Below are 15,049 nucleotides of genomic sequence, written 5' to 3'. Positions count from 1 at the left end.
ATGTATAAATAATATGAGCATTGATGCTGTCAATCCGAGAGTACTCGTCCTATATCCAAATCAATAATACATGTAGTTACCTTAAGCCTTCAGGACACAAGGTAACACAAGGTGAAATTATTAGATTATGTGCATTATTACATGTCAATTTGATCTACAGCGTACCCCATCCGCACCATTTCCTCCCGATCCGAATCGCAGCCCCCGATATGATACCCCAAACGGAAGCATTCACTGCGGCCTGGAGTCCCATCATAAGAGCCAGTTTACTCATATAAGCCAATGTATTAGAGCTAGAGCGCCCGCCGCCCCATACTCCGAGGGGGTAAACATCGGATCGGAGAATGGCTGGCGCTCCTTTGGAAGCAAAGTATGATTTTGCCAGTGATCGAAGGTAGAATGACTCGAGGGGTGCGAAGAGAGCCGTGGTGATCATGGCCGCTAGATGGGAGGCTAGAGAGTCCACGGGAAAGGAGGAGAGGATGGTTACCCTGTGGGAAGGGCTGGATGTCGTTGTTGTTACAGTTCCGGTTGTTGAGTTCTGGTGGACGCTGGGATCGGCCATGTGTGGGATGATTTCGGAGTCGGCGCCTTCGTCAATTTGATTCGGTAAGTGGTTGCTGGCGTCGTCGAGTGGTGGTTCTTCTACAACGTCAGGGAGGATATTCATCGGATCCGAGGTTGTTGGTTCTATGGAAGAATCAGTTGCGTTTCGGTCTGTCGGTATGCCATTTGGTTGGTGGCCAGGGGTTAGGGCTGTCATCGGTTCCCCAAGATTGGAGGATGTCACAGCGGTTATAACACCTTGGAGACCATCATTATTAGGAGCCTGGGAATTGAGTATTGTCGTTACGTGGCCGTCTTGCTGAGATACAATTGTGTCAAGCAGATCGGATATTGGGGGACGGCCCGCCGGTCCGGCAGCAACATTCTGAAGGTCCGCCTGGTTGCCAGTGGTGTCATTCCACTGATGGGAACGACGGCTTTCCAGCTCCAATTGCATGGCGATGACATCTGAATCTTGAATCAACTGTGCGCGGACCCGGGGTGATGACTGCGAGGATGTAGGAGATGGAGTACGAGAGAGAAGTGTCTCTGAGCGTGATTGCCTTCGGCTTCTGTTCAGCGTGGCAGCCTCGTGTTGGTGAGCGTCTGGGCCCGGGGATGACGTGCGGGTAGAAAGAGTAAGATTCCTTGCGCGTCTCAAAAGGTCCATATTATCCGCGTCAGGGGTCTGATTTTCTTCGTTTGATATCTCACTCCGACCACCATTGGAATGTGCATCGAACCCGTTGGTAGACATGGACTGGTCGGCAGGATGCCACTGCGCGCTTCTCAGTCTTCGGTGCTGTTCCTCTGGATCTAGGGCTCGATAAGACGAATGACCTTGTGGCTGGGGAGGTTCGGGGTGATCTTGGTGTTCTGCCTCTTGGGCTAGAGAAGCCCGCCGTGAGCTGAAAGTAAACCTTGAAGACAGCCATTGCCAAAGAGTATCCAGCTCATAAGACAAGTCTTCCATCAAAGAAAGTCTGCTGCGTTGTGTTTCCTCTACAGCTCGGCGCCCCAGAGTGGGCACCATCCAATCAATGAGATCGTTGTCGAGGGCCACTTTGATGGAAAGATCATCTGTCATAGTAGGTTTCGGTAACCGTCTGCGAATCAGTCTGTAGAGACGGACTTCGATCACAGGCCGCAGATAGACATAAATGTAAAAGAGAGAAGGTGTTTTCATAATGTTCAAGACAAAGGCGAGCAGAGAGTTGAATGAGAGGTCTGGAGGAAAGCTCGGAAGAAGCATGGAGGTGAATTCGCCGAAAGGCATAAAGTGGCCAATACTCGGCATGGAGGTAGGAGGGATTAGATGGAGAGACTGGAGTAGAGAGTACATGTAAGTCTGCATTGCGAGGACGAGGAGTGCTCCTCGGGCTCTGTAATCGATTAGACTTGGCGCGTATAAAGACCCGGGCTACATACGCAGAATGCAGAATAGTAAAGGAAGCTCTCACAAGCTTTGAGCCTGTGTCATCATTCGGGAAGAAGTTCTGGATTGTGGAAATCAAGCGCTCCAAGGGGTGATGGCGGCAGATAGACAAACATGTTGACATGGCCCATGCAGGGATCCCAGCAAAATAAAAGCCGAGAGCACCAAGAGAAGCACGTTCTTGGTTTATAATTTCTGTGATAGGAACATGGGCGTAGCTTTTGAATGTCTGGATGATTGTATGATTAGCCCAAGCGCATCTATTCGACATGATAGCAAGCAGCATTACCTGTATCCGACCAGTAAGTGATGTCGTCCACCACGAGCCCAGAAAGACAGAGATCTGGTCCAGTGTCACCATGACCAACCCGTAGTCATTCTCAGCCACAATCGCATTGATCTTCTGCTGTTCGTTGCGGCCGCGATTTGCATCCTCGCTGACGACAATTCCCATTGTCGAAAGAATGTCATTCTTGGCTCTTCTTAGGTCTCGTCCAAAGGACTTAGACTCCGGATTGACCGGGTGGCCTCTCTCGTCATAGTGCTGGACATAGCTGTCCGCATAGAGAGGCGATATCCTCCGGTGTGTAGAGGTTGCGTGTTCTCCTAAATTCCCAGGAGCAGGCTCTGGGGGTTCATAAGGAGACCGGCCCTTTAACCTGGTTAATTAAAGACCACAAAGCGCATGTCAAGCTTTAAAAATATTTAATGGCCATGCATTATAGCATGGAAGGGTAAGAAGACTTGAAACTTTAAGTACGACACAGGCATTGTTGGACAGTCCATATAGTCCATTGGCTGGGCAGTACAGACCTAGAAACAGCTAACTTGCAGCACTTGTCGATGTACAGGAAACAGAAAAGCAATATCTGGGATAGGTAAATGAAAGCGGAGAGCATACCAAAGCCAGTCGATTCAAGTATGCGCGTCGTCCCATCGTACGCAAGTTACGTGCTCGCAATCATCGTGTCCCAAAGCTGAATGATTGGGACGATGTGATAATACAACCTTGATGGATGCAAAGAATGACTGTCCCTGTGTAGATGGCTGAGATCATCATATCAGGCGGCTGCGGCTACGGCGTCTACTACGTACCTGGCGCACTGTGCACAGACCAGACAATCTGGACCGCTGTTTGACAGTTTTTCAAACAAAACAAACGCACCAAACTCTGCCTCAAAAAAAGTGATCGAAAAGTTTCCGAGTGACGAGTCTGAAGACGAATTGATCTCTTGGTTATACTTATTTAGCGGTTTCTGGGAGACTGAAATGGCGCGATAGACTGTTCAGTATCCTAATTCTCTCAGAACTCTCAGCCATGTCCAAAGCCGTCGTCAAGACGACCTTCGAGGCGTCTCGAACGCTTCGTCCCATCTATACCGGAGGAAGCACCGCACTCGATGCCAGTGGCCGCCTACTGGTCGCCTGCGTTAATGAAGATGCGCTCGTCGTTGACCTCGAAACCGGCGACCAGCTCGCTACGCTTGAAGGGGTAGGTCTTCGTCTACTTGGATGTTTACGCTGCTAACTCGGGTTAGGATGGAGAGGTCATTACCAGCTTAGCCAGTTCGTCTCTTGCACTTCTATACCTGCCGTAACCAATGCACTAACGAGTCCAGTCACCCCATCGGCCTCGCACGTTATTCTCTGCTCCCGATCTATGTCAATGCGCATATACTCTCTCTCCCCTCGCGATGACACCACTTCTACCCTTGAGACCAAGCTCGTTCGAAGCCTGAAACCCCACACGGCGCCAGTTGTAACGACCGCAACAGACCCAACCAGTACCCTGCTTGCGACCGGAGCTGCGGATGGCTCAATCAAAGTCTGGGATATTCGAGGCGGTTTTATCACACACAGTTTCCACGGCCACGGCGGCGTGATTACGGCTTTATGTTTCTTCCAACCGCCAACCGCAGAGAACGACGGGAAATCATCCTCGAAGAAGAAGTCGAAACGCAAGGCTGCAGGTGCAGGCGACAATGAAGACGATGAGATGATGGACATAGATCCCGCTTCAACCACTGGTGCCTTCCGACTGGCCTCTGGTAGTGAAGAGGGCAAAGTGCGCGTGTGGGACTTGAATAAAAAGAAATCCATCGCATCGCTTGACTCTCACGTCTCAGTTGTGCGCAGCCTTTCATACTCGTTAACGGAGAACGCCCTACTGTCCGCCGGCCGAGATAAGACCGTCATTGTGTGGGATATGCGAACATTCAAAACCCGGAGGATCATCCCTGTTCTAGAGACCGCCGAGGCAGCCACATTTGTTGCTGAAAGCGGACTATGCTTGGTTGGAGGAGAGAATGGACGGTTGCGTGTTTGGGATTGTAACAGAGGAGGAGAGGTCACGGGAGACCAGGAAGCTGCGCCTGAATTTGAGGCTGTGATCGCGATCCACTATACTCCGGGGATGCCTTTCGCTATGACGGTACATGCGGACCAAACCTTGAGGCTGCACTCCCTGGATCCTCTATCCGACCTCAAGCCTGGGTCTAAGATTGATCCGCTACCGATTGTGAGGCGCATCTCAGGAAACGATGACGATATCATCGATCTCGCCTACGTCGGTCCTGACCGCTCTATGCTTGCTCTGGCAACCAACACTGAGAGCATTCGGATTGTCTCTGTTGGTGCATCCGAGTATAAGCCAACAACAGAAAAGCAGGACTACTTTGGTGCTGATGTCGCTCACCTGGATGGCCATGACGACATCATCATCTGTATTGATGTAGACTGGTCCGGCCATTGGCTTGCTACAGGTGCAAAGGATAACACGGCACGTTTATGGCGCCTCGACCCGGATGGTTCATCATATACATGCTTCGCGCTTCTCACAGGTCATGCAGAGTCTCTAGGAGCCATCAGTTTCCCACGAGACTCGCCTCCTCCTGATACACCAGCATACAGGGATCCAGTAAATCACCCACCTCCATTTGTCGTAACAGGTTCCCAGGATCGTACAGTTAAGCGGTGGAACACCGGGAAGCTGGGTGCTGCCGATGTCGACAGTCCTCACACACCAAAAGCGCTTTTTACTCGCAAGGCCCACGACAAGGACATCAACGCTCTGGACGTAAGTCCATCATCAGCACTCTTTGCTTCGGCCTCACAAGACCGAACCGTGAAAATTTGGTCTGCCGACGACGGATCCGTCGTGGGTGTCTTACGCGGGCACAAGAGAGGTGTTTGGTCAGCACGTTTCTCTCCCAAGGGCACTCCAATTCTCAGTGCAGATGCCAAAAGCAGCACTAATAGGGGTATGATTGTGACGGGCTCAGGTGACAAAACAGTGAAGCTCTGGAGCTTGTCCGACTACAGCTGTCTCCTTACGTTTGAAGGCCACACAAACAGCGTACTCAAGGTGCTTTGGCTTCCACCACCTGATATGTCCAGTAAAACCGAGGACGATGACGACGAAGACGCAGCTCCCGCGAACACCAACTCTGTTCAACTCCGGCCCCTTATCGCATCCGCCGCCGCAGATGGACTGGTAAAGGTCTGGTCCCCCTACACAGGTGAACTCGAAACAACTCTCGACAACCACACCGATCGAGTCTGGGCATTGGCCAGCCCTACACCATCCGGAGCTCGCGACAACGCCAAGTCCTCCTCTACCTCCAAATCCACCTCCCCCTACGCCATCGCCTCCGGCTCCGCAGACTCAACAGTCACCTTCTGGACCGACACGACATCCGCAACATACACCGCCGCCGTCAATGCAAACTCCGCCCGCGTCGAACAAGACCAGCAACTGCAGAACTATATCGTCGCAGGCGCCTACCGCGAAGCCATTACTCTCGCCCTCCAGCTCAACCACCCCGGGCGCCTTCTCTCCCTCTTCAACACCGCCATTGATGCCGCCGACGATCCTCACAACAGCGACATCCCGAGTGAAGTTCGCGCAAACAGTCTCACCGGCAACCCGTCTATTGACGAGGTCCTCCAAACTCTTGACCTCGCAAACCTCTACGCCCTCCTCCTCCGTCTCCGAGACTGGAACACCAATGCGCGCCAATCTAAAGTCGCACAGCGGATCCTCTTCGCTCTCTTCCGGTCGTATCCCGCCTCGATCTTCGTTGAGCTTGCTTCTTCGAGCATGGCTAAGCGGGGTGGTGATGGACGAGCCGCAGCTGCCATGAAGGATATTCTCCAAGCCTTGGCCTCATATACCGAGCGACACTACCGCCGTATTGAAGAGCTTGAGGATGAGAGTTACCTCGTCGAATGGGTCCTTGGGGAGATGGATGGGGGTGTCGGTCTTAGTGCACTTGGAGCTCCGACACAGGGCATTGACGGTTTTGACGACGTGCCTGAGCAAGAGAAAGATGTGGCTATGCTTGGTGCTTAATATGACGATCGAAGGGCTTGGTTAAATGAGCAATATTATACATATGAGGCCATGTACGACTAGACATTATTTTTGTTCTTGTTGTTTGTTTTGCTGGATTGACACGGTATATACCTATGGGTGTTTGTCTGAGGAGTACATATTCATTTGCATTTACATCGAAGTCTCTGAAAAGTTTTGTTTCCTGGTGTGAGAGAGCAGCTCGACATGACACTTTCATTATTCTCCCCGTTCAGGGTATATGTGTTCCAAGGTGGATTCTTTTCTCTATCAGGTCATTGCATGATATACAAGCGTTATTATACAGAGGGCGAGTGCATATGTCAAAAACGTAGCCAGCTAAACATCTATCTCCTTCGCCGATGAGAATCGCGATCGCTATCCCGGTCCCTATCCCGATCTCTGTGTCTGCTAGACTCCTTCGATGATGAGTGTCGTGAGCTGTGCCTATCATCGTCATAGTATTTCTGGCTCCTTCGATCTCGGTCTCTGTCCCTATCGCGGTCTGAACGACGCTCGCGGTCCCGATCTCGTTCACGATAATATCGATCTTCTCGTCCCTCGCCATCCTCATCCTCATATCTCCGCCGTCTAGAATGCCGATCACTCGTCGAGCGACTCCGATCCCTTCGAGATGATCCATTCCGCCGACCCTCGTACCGATCATCATCGTCGTACTCTAGACGCCGGGTGTCTCTATCGCGGTCACGATCCCGATGCCGGTCCTTATCACGTCCACTGCGTTCGAGATTTCGATCCCTCCTCTCCTTCCAGTCGTCACTATCCTCCCGTTTCTTGGCTTCCTTTGCCATAACCGAGAGTTCTTCCTCCGTGATCGTCTCGCCGGTCTTCTTGTTCCGCATGAGCACAGGCATGTAAACGCCTTCTGTATTGCTTTCGCCGTTCTTCGGTGGCTCTCCAGCTTTCCTGGCCCCCTTGCGCATGGCTGCTTTGCCCCAGGCGCCGAACTCAACCTCTGATTTCCCATTGGAAACATCCTTGGCGCCTATTCCTAGAAACCCAGGACGGCGAGCAGGGACATGCGGTGTAGACGCCCGGCTGGAGTCCCCGCTACCGTAATTCCCCTTCCCAACAGCTTGGCCCTCCTTCCAGCCCATACCACGCAGCAGGGCAGCGCCGAACTCCTCTACAGGAATAGCATTATACTGGTCCAGCGTCGCGGGCTCGGGCCTCGCCGCAACATCCGCCCGGAAGGACCTCGTTTCGTTATTGTGCCCGTCGTAGTACTCTTCCTCTTCATCCTCTTCCTCCCCCGCACGCCTCGACTCAATAACCAGATCCGACCTCCGCTCCACCTCCCCTTTACTTTCCCCCACAAGTGCCCGCAACGCGATCTCGTCCTCCGTGAGCGGCTTCGTTTCCTCAGCAGGCTGAGCAGCCACGGGCGCCGCATCTTCCATCTTCTGATCCGTAGCACCCTCCTCACCCTGCGGCTGCGACTGCTTCGCAAAGCTCAACCCATACTCCATACTGGGCCCAACAGCATCGCCATCTCCGGGAACTTCTCCCTTCCTCTGCGCCTCCTGCAACGCCTGCACCTCCTTCGGCAGTAAATTTTTCTTGCTCTTCGGTCTCCTCACAACACCCGGCCGATCGCGCCAGTTGTTCCCGCTTGCCACAGGAATCGTCAACGGCTGCTTCTCTTCCGCGGTCGAAGCGCCAATCGTCTTTCCTGTAAGTGTGTCGAAGCCCGTGACGGATTCAAAGGCCGGTTCGTTGTCGCCACCGTCTGAGTCGGAGTCGGAGTCGCCATGATGTTGGAGGCTTCGGTGTGGGCGGCGCACGAGCGTTGCGCTGGGCGCTGGCTTTTTGGGCGCAGCTTTTGAGGAGCCCAAGGAGAGGGAGACGGGCTTTATGGGTATTCCGTTGGTCTTGCCGCCGTCGGGCGGCGTGTTTGAGGACATGGTCGGCTAGCAGAGTTTTTCTTTATTCGAGGTATGCGAGGGAAGAGTGGTTGGTAGTAGCCAGGCGAGGCGGGTATACACGTTACGTATCGGAGAATATGATGCGCGCAGTATTGTTAGCTAGGTGATGTTGCGGCTCAAGAGAATTGCGTATGGCGGAGCTTCGAAGATGGCTCTAGTGCCTGGGCGAATCTGTTAGGTATCTGATATGGCCAATACTCAGCCAGTTTTTCAACCAACAGAGTGAGGACTCAGTTGGTATGAGTGCTAGATTGAAGCCAACTTCATTCTAAGGATGCTCTTAGGTATCTAGGAGTCCCCCGGTCACCCATCGCTCTTTTTTTGCGCGTTTAATTCATGTTGACCAGGCCAAATTGGTGGCCGTGATGCGGGGGAGAGCGGTGGGCGTGGCAGAAAACCGGGAGAATAGATGTCGCCACGCTTGACAATAATAATGCGTTGAAGGAACTGCTACAGTCTCTTCCTTATGTTTTCTGATTTCAAATTGCTGTCCATACCGATAAGAGGATGAGGAGACAAAAATTAAGAGGGAAAAAAACGACCGATACGGGACTCGAACCCGCAATCTTGGCTTTAGGAGAGCCACGCCTTACCATTAGGCCAACCGGCCACCAGTTGAGAAAATGGATTTTTAATTAAGTGATAAAGACAAAATTGTTTAGGCTATGGAAACCGTACCCTAACTATCTAATGACCTAAGGAGCGAAACATAAATAACTGATCAAGAGCAAGAGAGTAAGTACTGTTGTAACAAATTCCATTGGGCGAGAAAGCTAAAGGAGCCGGTCAAAAGAACGCTCAGTCTTCGGGCATACTTTCCATTTTCCTCGATGATCGTGCTCCTAAGGGACAAAGGCGATTGTTCATTAGGGTTACCGAACTACCAGCAGAGATCTGGTCTAACAAGCCCATGCAATCAGGTAAGTTAAGTGTGCATCAGAATGCTAGGCTTAGTCAATGTCCGTCTCCATCTCTTTGAGTCGGCCAGCGTTGTCGGGTTCATACTCGGCCAGGCACGCAGAGAAGGACTAGAAACACCTTGCCAGTAAGAGGGCCTCCGACATACACAGGGCTCGAGGTCTTTTAATGGTCCTTAGTGCCCTTTCCGGCCCTACTATAGCCGTTAAGGTCAAGGAGCATCGGGAAAAAACGCGCAAAGCCAGTGATCCGATGTTATGAACCCTTCCAGGAGGATTTTACGCTACTCACCAAATATGTCCACATGAAGGTTGAGGAAAAGGAGGCCCAGTCTGCCTAGCGTCTCGGATGTCTGTTGGGGGACCCTTTCGATATCTCTCAGTCCTTGCAACCGTCCACCAATGAAGAACAAGTGGCCAATAGTCAGGATGAGTGGACACGGTACACTTGGCTGTTATTATCCTTGCAGTTGAGACAGCTGGACTTGGTGTCTGATTTGCGGTACAAATGCGACAAGCTCTAGTCTCAGGAGCATTCATAAACGAGGACGAAATGCGCAATAATAGTAAAGTCTTTTCTCAAGAATAATAACATGCCGCAAATAATCTTTCCTTTCCTAGAATTTAATCTATTCCAAGCGCCCATCCTAATACATCGCTAAATTTCGTGCCTGCCCTATCGGTACAAGTGGTACAATAAGAAAAGAAATCCCCGAAAAGGTTCCGATCATTGATCATGCATCGCAATATCCGGGGTTAGACTGGCGCGGAAGGGGGTTGGGAAGAATAAGGGGATTTTGAGAGCGTGCAAGCGGTAGAGGTAATGTGGAAATGTAGGTGAAGGAGTAAGCGATAAGATTGTAGGGGATATAAGATAGAATCATCGACGGGGGGATGGTTGGGGTTTGGTTTTGTTGCGCGGTCGTGGTATTGCAGGTCGTGAGAGGGTGTTGAAGAGAATCGGTGAAATAAAGGTTGGTAAAGATAATATTTACAGTTGAAGAGACGGGGAAGTTTGGAGGGTATAGGTAAGCGGTTATGCACCCATAGTTTGAGTTTGAGGATGGTTTGGGCTCTTGCTCGCGCCTGGAATGGGACCTGTCTGAATGCTGCCACTGCGTTGAGTTTGCGGAGTCGCGCTTCGACTCTGTTGAGGCACAGCTACACCCATCGCAGGGGAACTCCCAGTTCCCACTCGGTTTTGCTGAGCAGGTTGAGAGACTCGCATCATGGGAGAAAATCCCTGGGCCTGTGGAACCTGCATGTTCGGAGTGCCGTTCATGCCTGCTTGAGCTGGTTGGAAATTACCATCATGAGGGATTTGATAATTGGGCTGCACGCCAAGATTACCCGCCGCTGCGTTCATGGCAACCTGGGACATTCGCTGTTGCTGCGAGTACCGATGGAGTTGTTCCGTGGCTAGTTGTCTGACTTGCTCTATTGGCATGTTTGGATTGCCCTTTTGGATCTGGTTCTGGATCGCGCTGATGGTTGTCGGCACAGCTCCACCTGAATGGGTGTTCGGTTGGCCCATGCGCGGGGAAGGTGTAGAAACGCCTTGGGTTGTAGTGTTATGGAAGGGTGGACTTTGCATTCCGCCTCCCGCCTGGAGAGCTGCCATCATGGCTTGGTTGTTTGGAGTACCGTTCACAGTGGGCATGTTCAGGTTGGGAGAGTTGGATCCTTGGGACACAAACTGGGGCTGGGCGTGGAACTGTTGCTGGGCTTGCTGGGGCTGCTGGGACAATTGTTGCTGCTGGTTCTGCTGTTGCGGTGCTTGTTGCTGCTGGAGTGAATGCTGGGGAGGCTGCTGTCTGGATTGTAGGAGCCGCTGTTGCTCTTGGAGGCGATTGGCCTCTCGGATCACCCGAGCATTATCCGGGGACGCTTGCATTGGCATGTTGGGACGGGCGCCGTTGTTTTGCTGCATCCCAGTCTGTGGCATCATTTTCATAGCCATGGGGTTAGGAGGCATCTGATTATTCACCACCCCACCATTTCCCTGCATTCCCTGAACATGAGGTCTAGCCTGATTGACGCCAACACCTTGTGGTACCCCATTCGGCATATTAGCCAATGGATTCGGCATTCCGTTTGGTAGACCATTCGGAGTATTGGTCGCGACAGAAGGAGCGTTAGAGTTATGAGGCATCGGGTTGGGCGCTCGCCCAGGAGCATTCATCATTTGCTGCTGGTTGGGCATTTGACCAGCACGGGCCGCTAGGCTCGCCTTGAAACCACATTAGTTATGCAGCATTTATGAAGGTAAGGAGCAAACTCACCCTCTGTTGAGCAATCATTTGCTGGCGGTATTGCTCCTGTCTCTCTTGAAGTTTGAGTTCACGTTCATGCTTCAGACGGCTGAACTCCGCGGGGGATGATATCGGAGGCTTCGGCTGGTTAGCCTCGTTGGCCTTTCTCAGCGAAGCGAGCTGTGAAGCTAGAGAGAAACAGAGTCAGCTTCTTCCAACGTGCTCGATTATCTCGTGCTTACCATGTTGCTGCTTTTGCAGTATAGTCTCCCGTTTCTTGGCGAGCTTCCTCATAGCGTCGAGGAGCGCCAAGTGCTTGGAAGACCTCCGACGGTCAACCCGGATAGGCTGTGTACCTCTCCTGCGGATCAAAGGCATGGGCGGCTGACTACCGCCGCCATTGCCCTGCTGCTGTTGTTGTTGCTGCTGCTGCTGAGCAGCAGCCTGTTGTGCCATAACATTACGCTGGGCAGTGTCAATCCGTTGGTGATAAGCCCTGAAATACGGTGTTTTAGACATGTCAGAAGGTAAGCCTTCTATTCCTGCCCAGCGCTCAAAGCATTCCCAAGGTGTTCGCCTCTCCGCGCCGGACGTGAACTGGGATGGTGGAGTAAGACAGCTAGATATCAGCGACCAGTTATACGAATACTCCTCGACAAGGCTGCGAAGTTCTTCGTCTTCGGCGTAAGTCCACTGAGACGATTGTCTTGATTCCAGAAAGCCGAGAGAGGGCATGGGATACTCGGTGGGTGGTCTAAAAGGTTGGGCTGGATGAATGCGATCGCGAATATGCCTGTTCTCCGGCTGAAATAGGGCAACGTTTGTCTGTTCGGGCGGAAGATCCCGGACAGGATGCTCAGAGCCAGAGTCGTATTGCGAATAGTCATAGCGGCTGCGTTTTCTGGCTGGTTCATTCTCATGGAACACAATCTTCCCGCGAGCATACTTGGAAACGGGAAGAATCTCAGTCTTCCACGACCTATCTGGAGGCTCTTTGAAAGTTGGAAGATGTGTATCTGGAGCAATCTGAACAGGTGTGTAAATAGGTAATTCATCCAGAAGTTTTTGCGCCGCCGGCGTCATGTCCAAGGAGAACGTGAACTCATCAGAACCCAAGGAGAAAATGGCTGCTGGAGCAACAGTGTCATGTATATCATGTCGTGGTTCATCAACGAACCCTTCACTGACCGAATCTTCTTCTTCATTCGAAGGCACCAAATCTGGCGTAGGGTGAGAAATTTCCATGGCGTCGTTCCCCAAATCCGCTGCAGGGGAAACCATTGCAGTGGCTTGTGGTTCGTTCTTCCTTTGGGATTCTCTTGGTGGTATCCTGACTTCGACGCGCAACATCGACCGCGATTCGGGATCACTGTGAATATACTCGGCACACCAATCCGCACAACTCTTCGCTGCAGCAAGCTTCCACTTACGTTCTTCCCGAAAATCTGTCCGCATCCATTTCATATGGTCTAGAAGGACATCCCAATGAGACCCCTGCCGAGGTGGTTCAGCAGAGCGTTTCAACTGACGCAGAGGCCATCTGTTGGCATGCTGAAGATCATATATGCGGCGTAAAATACGACAATCCATCTGTTCCTGATAGTCTAGAAGATGGTTATTCGTCGATAAAGTTTTATGTGCCGAGGAGAGCAACGCAGACAGAGTAGTACTCCGGGGTGGAGCGTAGGCCTTATTCTGGAATAAAGTAAAGAGATAGTCTTGCTCTTCATTTATTTTCACCAGATCGCCGGATTGTTGGCGGACAAGATCCATAGTGGCACCTTTATCCTGTTGCTGCTGTTTTGGAAAGACAACAGTCGAACGTTTGCTTCTCTCCTTCTCGCGCGCTTTTCTATCTTTCAGGCGTAGCTTTGCAGAGTCCGCATAGTTACCGATACCAGCTCGTGACAGATCAGTAGGTTTCTCGGCCGCTTGTGGCTTTTCAACCGGGGAAACTGGTGTTTTCGGCGCTTCGCCCAAAATCTCTGACACAGTCTTGTGACGGATTGCCCCGGAGGATACTCTGGTTGTCATTCTCTCGATTGGAGGTGTCGGATGGACGGGTGGACTTGCTTTCTTGGTCGCCTGAGGAGCTGGCGCTGCCTCCTTGGCGGAAACCTCTGCTTGACTTACATCTTGGACCGGTGTTGGCTGTGCCTGAGCTTTGGGCTCTGCTGTAGCATCACTAGTCGAGACTGCTTTCTCGGTATCCGGTAGGGTTCCTTCCGGAGCGAATTCTAGTGCATCTTCTGTGGCCTTCGTCGCCGTGGAAGTCGACGGCAGATCCTTTGAGATAACCTGATTTGCCAATGGCCCGGCGCCAGCGCCGTCTTTGACTTGGCTCGCCAGGAGAGCATTTTGTTGGAGAGACTGCGCCTCCTCGAAGCGAAGCTGCTCATCTGGGGTGGTCGGAACAAAAGTTGATTGTTCTTGGACAGTCGCTGTTGGTTTTGGAGTAGGAAGTTTCTCGGCCGGCTCCGCCGCTTCCTCAGTAGCGCTTGTGGCTGGCGATCCAGCAGTTGGAGCGGGTGTGTTATTTGAATATGGCCCGGCGGACGAGACGGGGGATAAGGGTTGTTCGGTGACATGGATGGGGCGACCTGGAAGCGGAGATTCGTGCAGATCATGATGGGGCTTCGGCGTGGAGATGGCTGACTCGCGTGGTGAGACGGCTTTAACAGTGTCTGTTTGATCTGCACGTGGTATGCCGTCGATAGAGTCCTGGGAGCTGCGAGGAGTTTCCGGCAAAGAGATGCTTTTTTGACCATGTTGCAGGTTTGCCTTCGCAGCAAGTCCATCAAGCTTTTGTGAGCCTTCAGATGCTCCGGGGGCGAGTAGAAGTAAAGGTTTGCTGTCATGCGGTTGTGTGCCGTGGCGAGACAGCTGCTCCTCTGCTAACTGCGGCGCTGTGGCTTTCTGTGCTTCAAGCCCAGGAGCTCCTTGCGAAGCAGCTTCATGCACAGGAGCCTCCCCTCGCGAGAGCGGGCTAGCCGGAACAACATTGAAAGTCGCTGGGATTGACGCGGGTACAAGTAATGGGGCTGCTTTTGTCTCGCGCACCGGCGGCTCAGGATAACTGGGTAGGGGCGGGAGCGTGGCTTCGTTGAACCAACGACCTCTGGGAAACAGTGAGCAAGGCGCGATCGTGAGGTATATAGTAACGATAGATAAACATATAGATGAGGCACCAAGATAGTTGGGGGTGATGTGTTAGTATAACTTACTTTGTGATATCGTTGGCATCGAGAAAGGTCTGCTCCTTTTCCTGATACGCGGAGTCGGCGAAAGTGTCGGTCGCGCCCGCGTAGCCTACGGTCGCAAAGTAGAGCTCGCTCAATTTGCGCTTCCGCGACAACAAACAACGTCTAAAAAATATCAGTGAGCGATGAAATCAAATCGCAAAATGCACTATACTAAAATTAATCATTGAAAAATAAATATACTCACGCGATCTCATCTTGCTTAGACCGAAGAAGCTCTTCCCGGAGCATCGAGTCTAATTCAAGAACACAACATCCGATTAACGCTCTGAAAATAAGAGGAATAGGCTGAGCGAAGTCATCCAGATGGAAAAAATCGCTCTGGAGAGATGATATGGTTGT

The 15,049-nt window shown here is 51.9% G+C and overlaps 4 protein-coding genes across 4 annotated transcripts; 1 reads left to right on the top strand and 3 right to left on the bottom strand.

Moving 5' to 3' along the window:
• Positions 1–154: 154 nt before the first annotated feature.
• On the bottom strand, positions 155–2,435 carry DSM5745_11329 (uncharacterized protein; the record flags this gene model as incomplete). The annotated part of the gene is made up of 3 exons (XM_026753345.1): positions 155–1,928; positions 1,975–2,210; positions 2,271–2,435. 3 exons carry the CDS (start codon positions 2,433–2,435, stop codon positions 155–157), a joined length of 2,175 nt encoding a protein of 724 aa, XP_026598118.1.
• Positions 2,436–3,299: 864 nt separating this feature from the next.
• On the top strand, positions 3,300–6,332 carry DSM5745_11328 (U3 snoRNA-associated protein UTP13; the record flags this gene model as incomplete). Its single annotated transcript, XM_026753344.1, has 3 exons — positions 3,300–3,473; positions 3,520–3,547; positions 3,601–6,332. The coding sequence occupies 3 exons, from the start codon at positions 3,300–3,302 to the stop codon at positions 6,330–6,332; spliced, it is 2,934 nt and encodes a 977-aa protein (XP_026598117.1).
• Positions 6,333–6,679: 347 nt separating this feature from the next.
• Positions 6,680–8,257, bottom strand: spp2 (spliceosome ATPase-activating subunit SPP2; the record flags this gene model as incomplete). Its single annotated transcript, XM_026753343.1, has 1 exon — positions 6,680–8,257. One exon carries the CDS (start codon positions 8,255–8,257, stop codon positions 6,680–6,682), a length of 1,578 nt encoding a protein of 525 aa, XP_026598116.1.
• A 1,974-nt stretch (positions 8,258–10,231) lies between these two features.
• eaf1 (MYB and HSA domain protein) lies at positions 10,232–14,938 on the bottom strand (the record flags this gene model as incomplete). The annotated part of the gene is made up of 5 exons (XM_026753342.1): positions 10,232–11,425; positions 11,478–11,635; positions 11,690–14,565; positions 14,672–14,812; positions 14,895–14,938. The coding sequence occupies 5 exons, from the start codon at positions 14,936–14,938 to the stop codon at positions 10,232–10,234; spliced, it is 4,413 nt and encodes a 1,470-aa protein (XP_026598115.1).
• Between the last annotated feature and the right edge of the window lie 111 nt (positions 14,939–15,049).

Source organism: Aspergillus mulundensis (genome assembly GCF_003369625.1).
Source record: "Aspergillus mulundensis strain DSM 5745 chromosome Unknown scaffold_24, whole genome shotgun sequence".
NCBI classification, from domain to species: domain Eukaryota; kingdom Fungi; phylum Ascomycota; class Eurotiomycetes; order Eurotiales; family Aspergillaceae; genus Aspergillus; species Aspergillus mulundensis.
The sequence above is the reverse complement of the archived record's forward strand: the minus strand, read 5'-3'. Positions and strand labels throughout refer to the sequence as shown.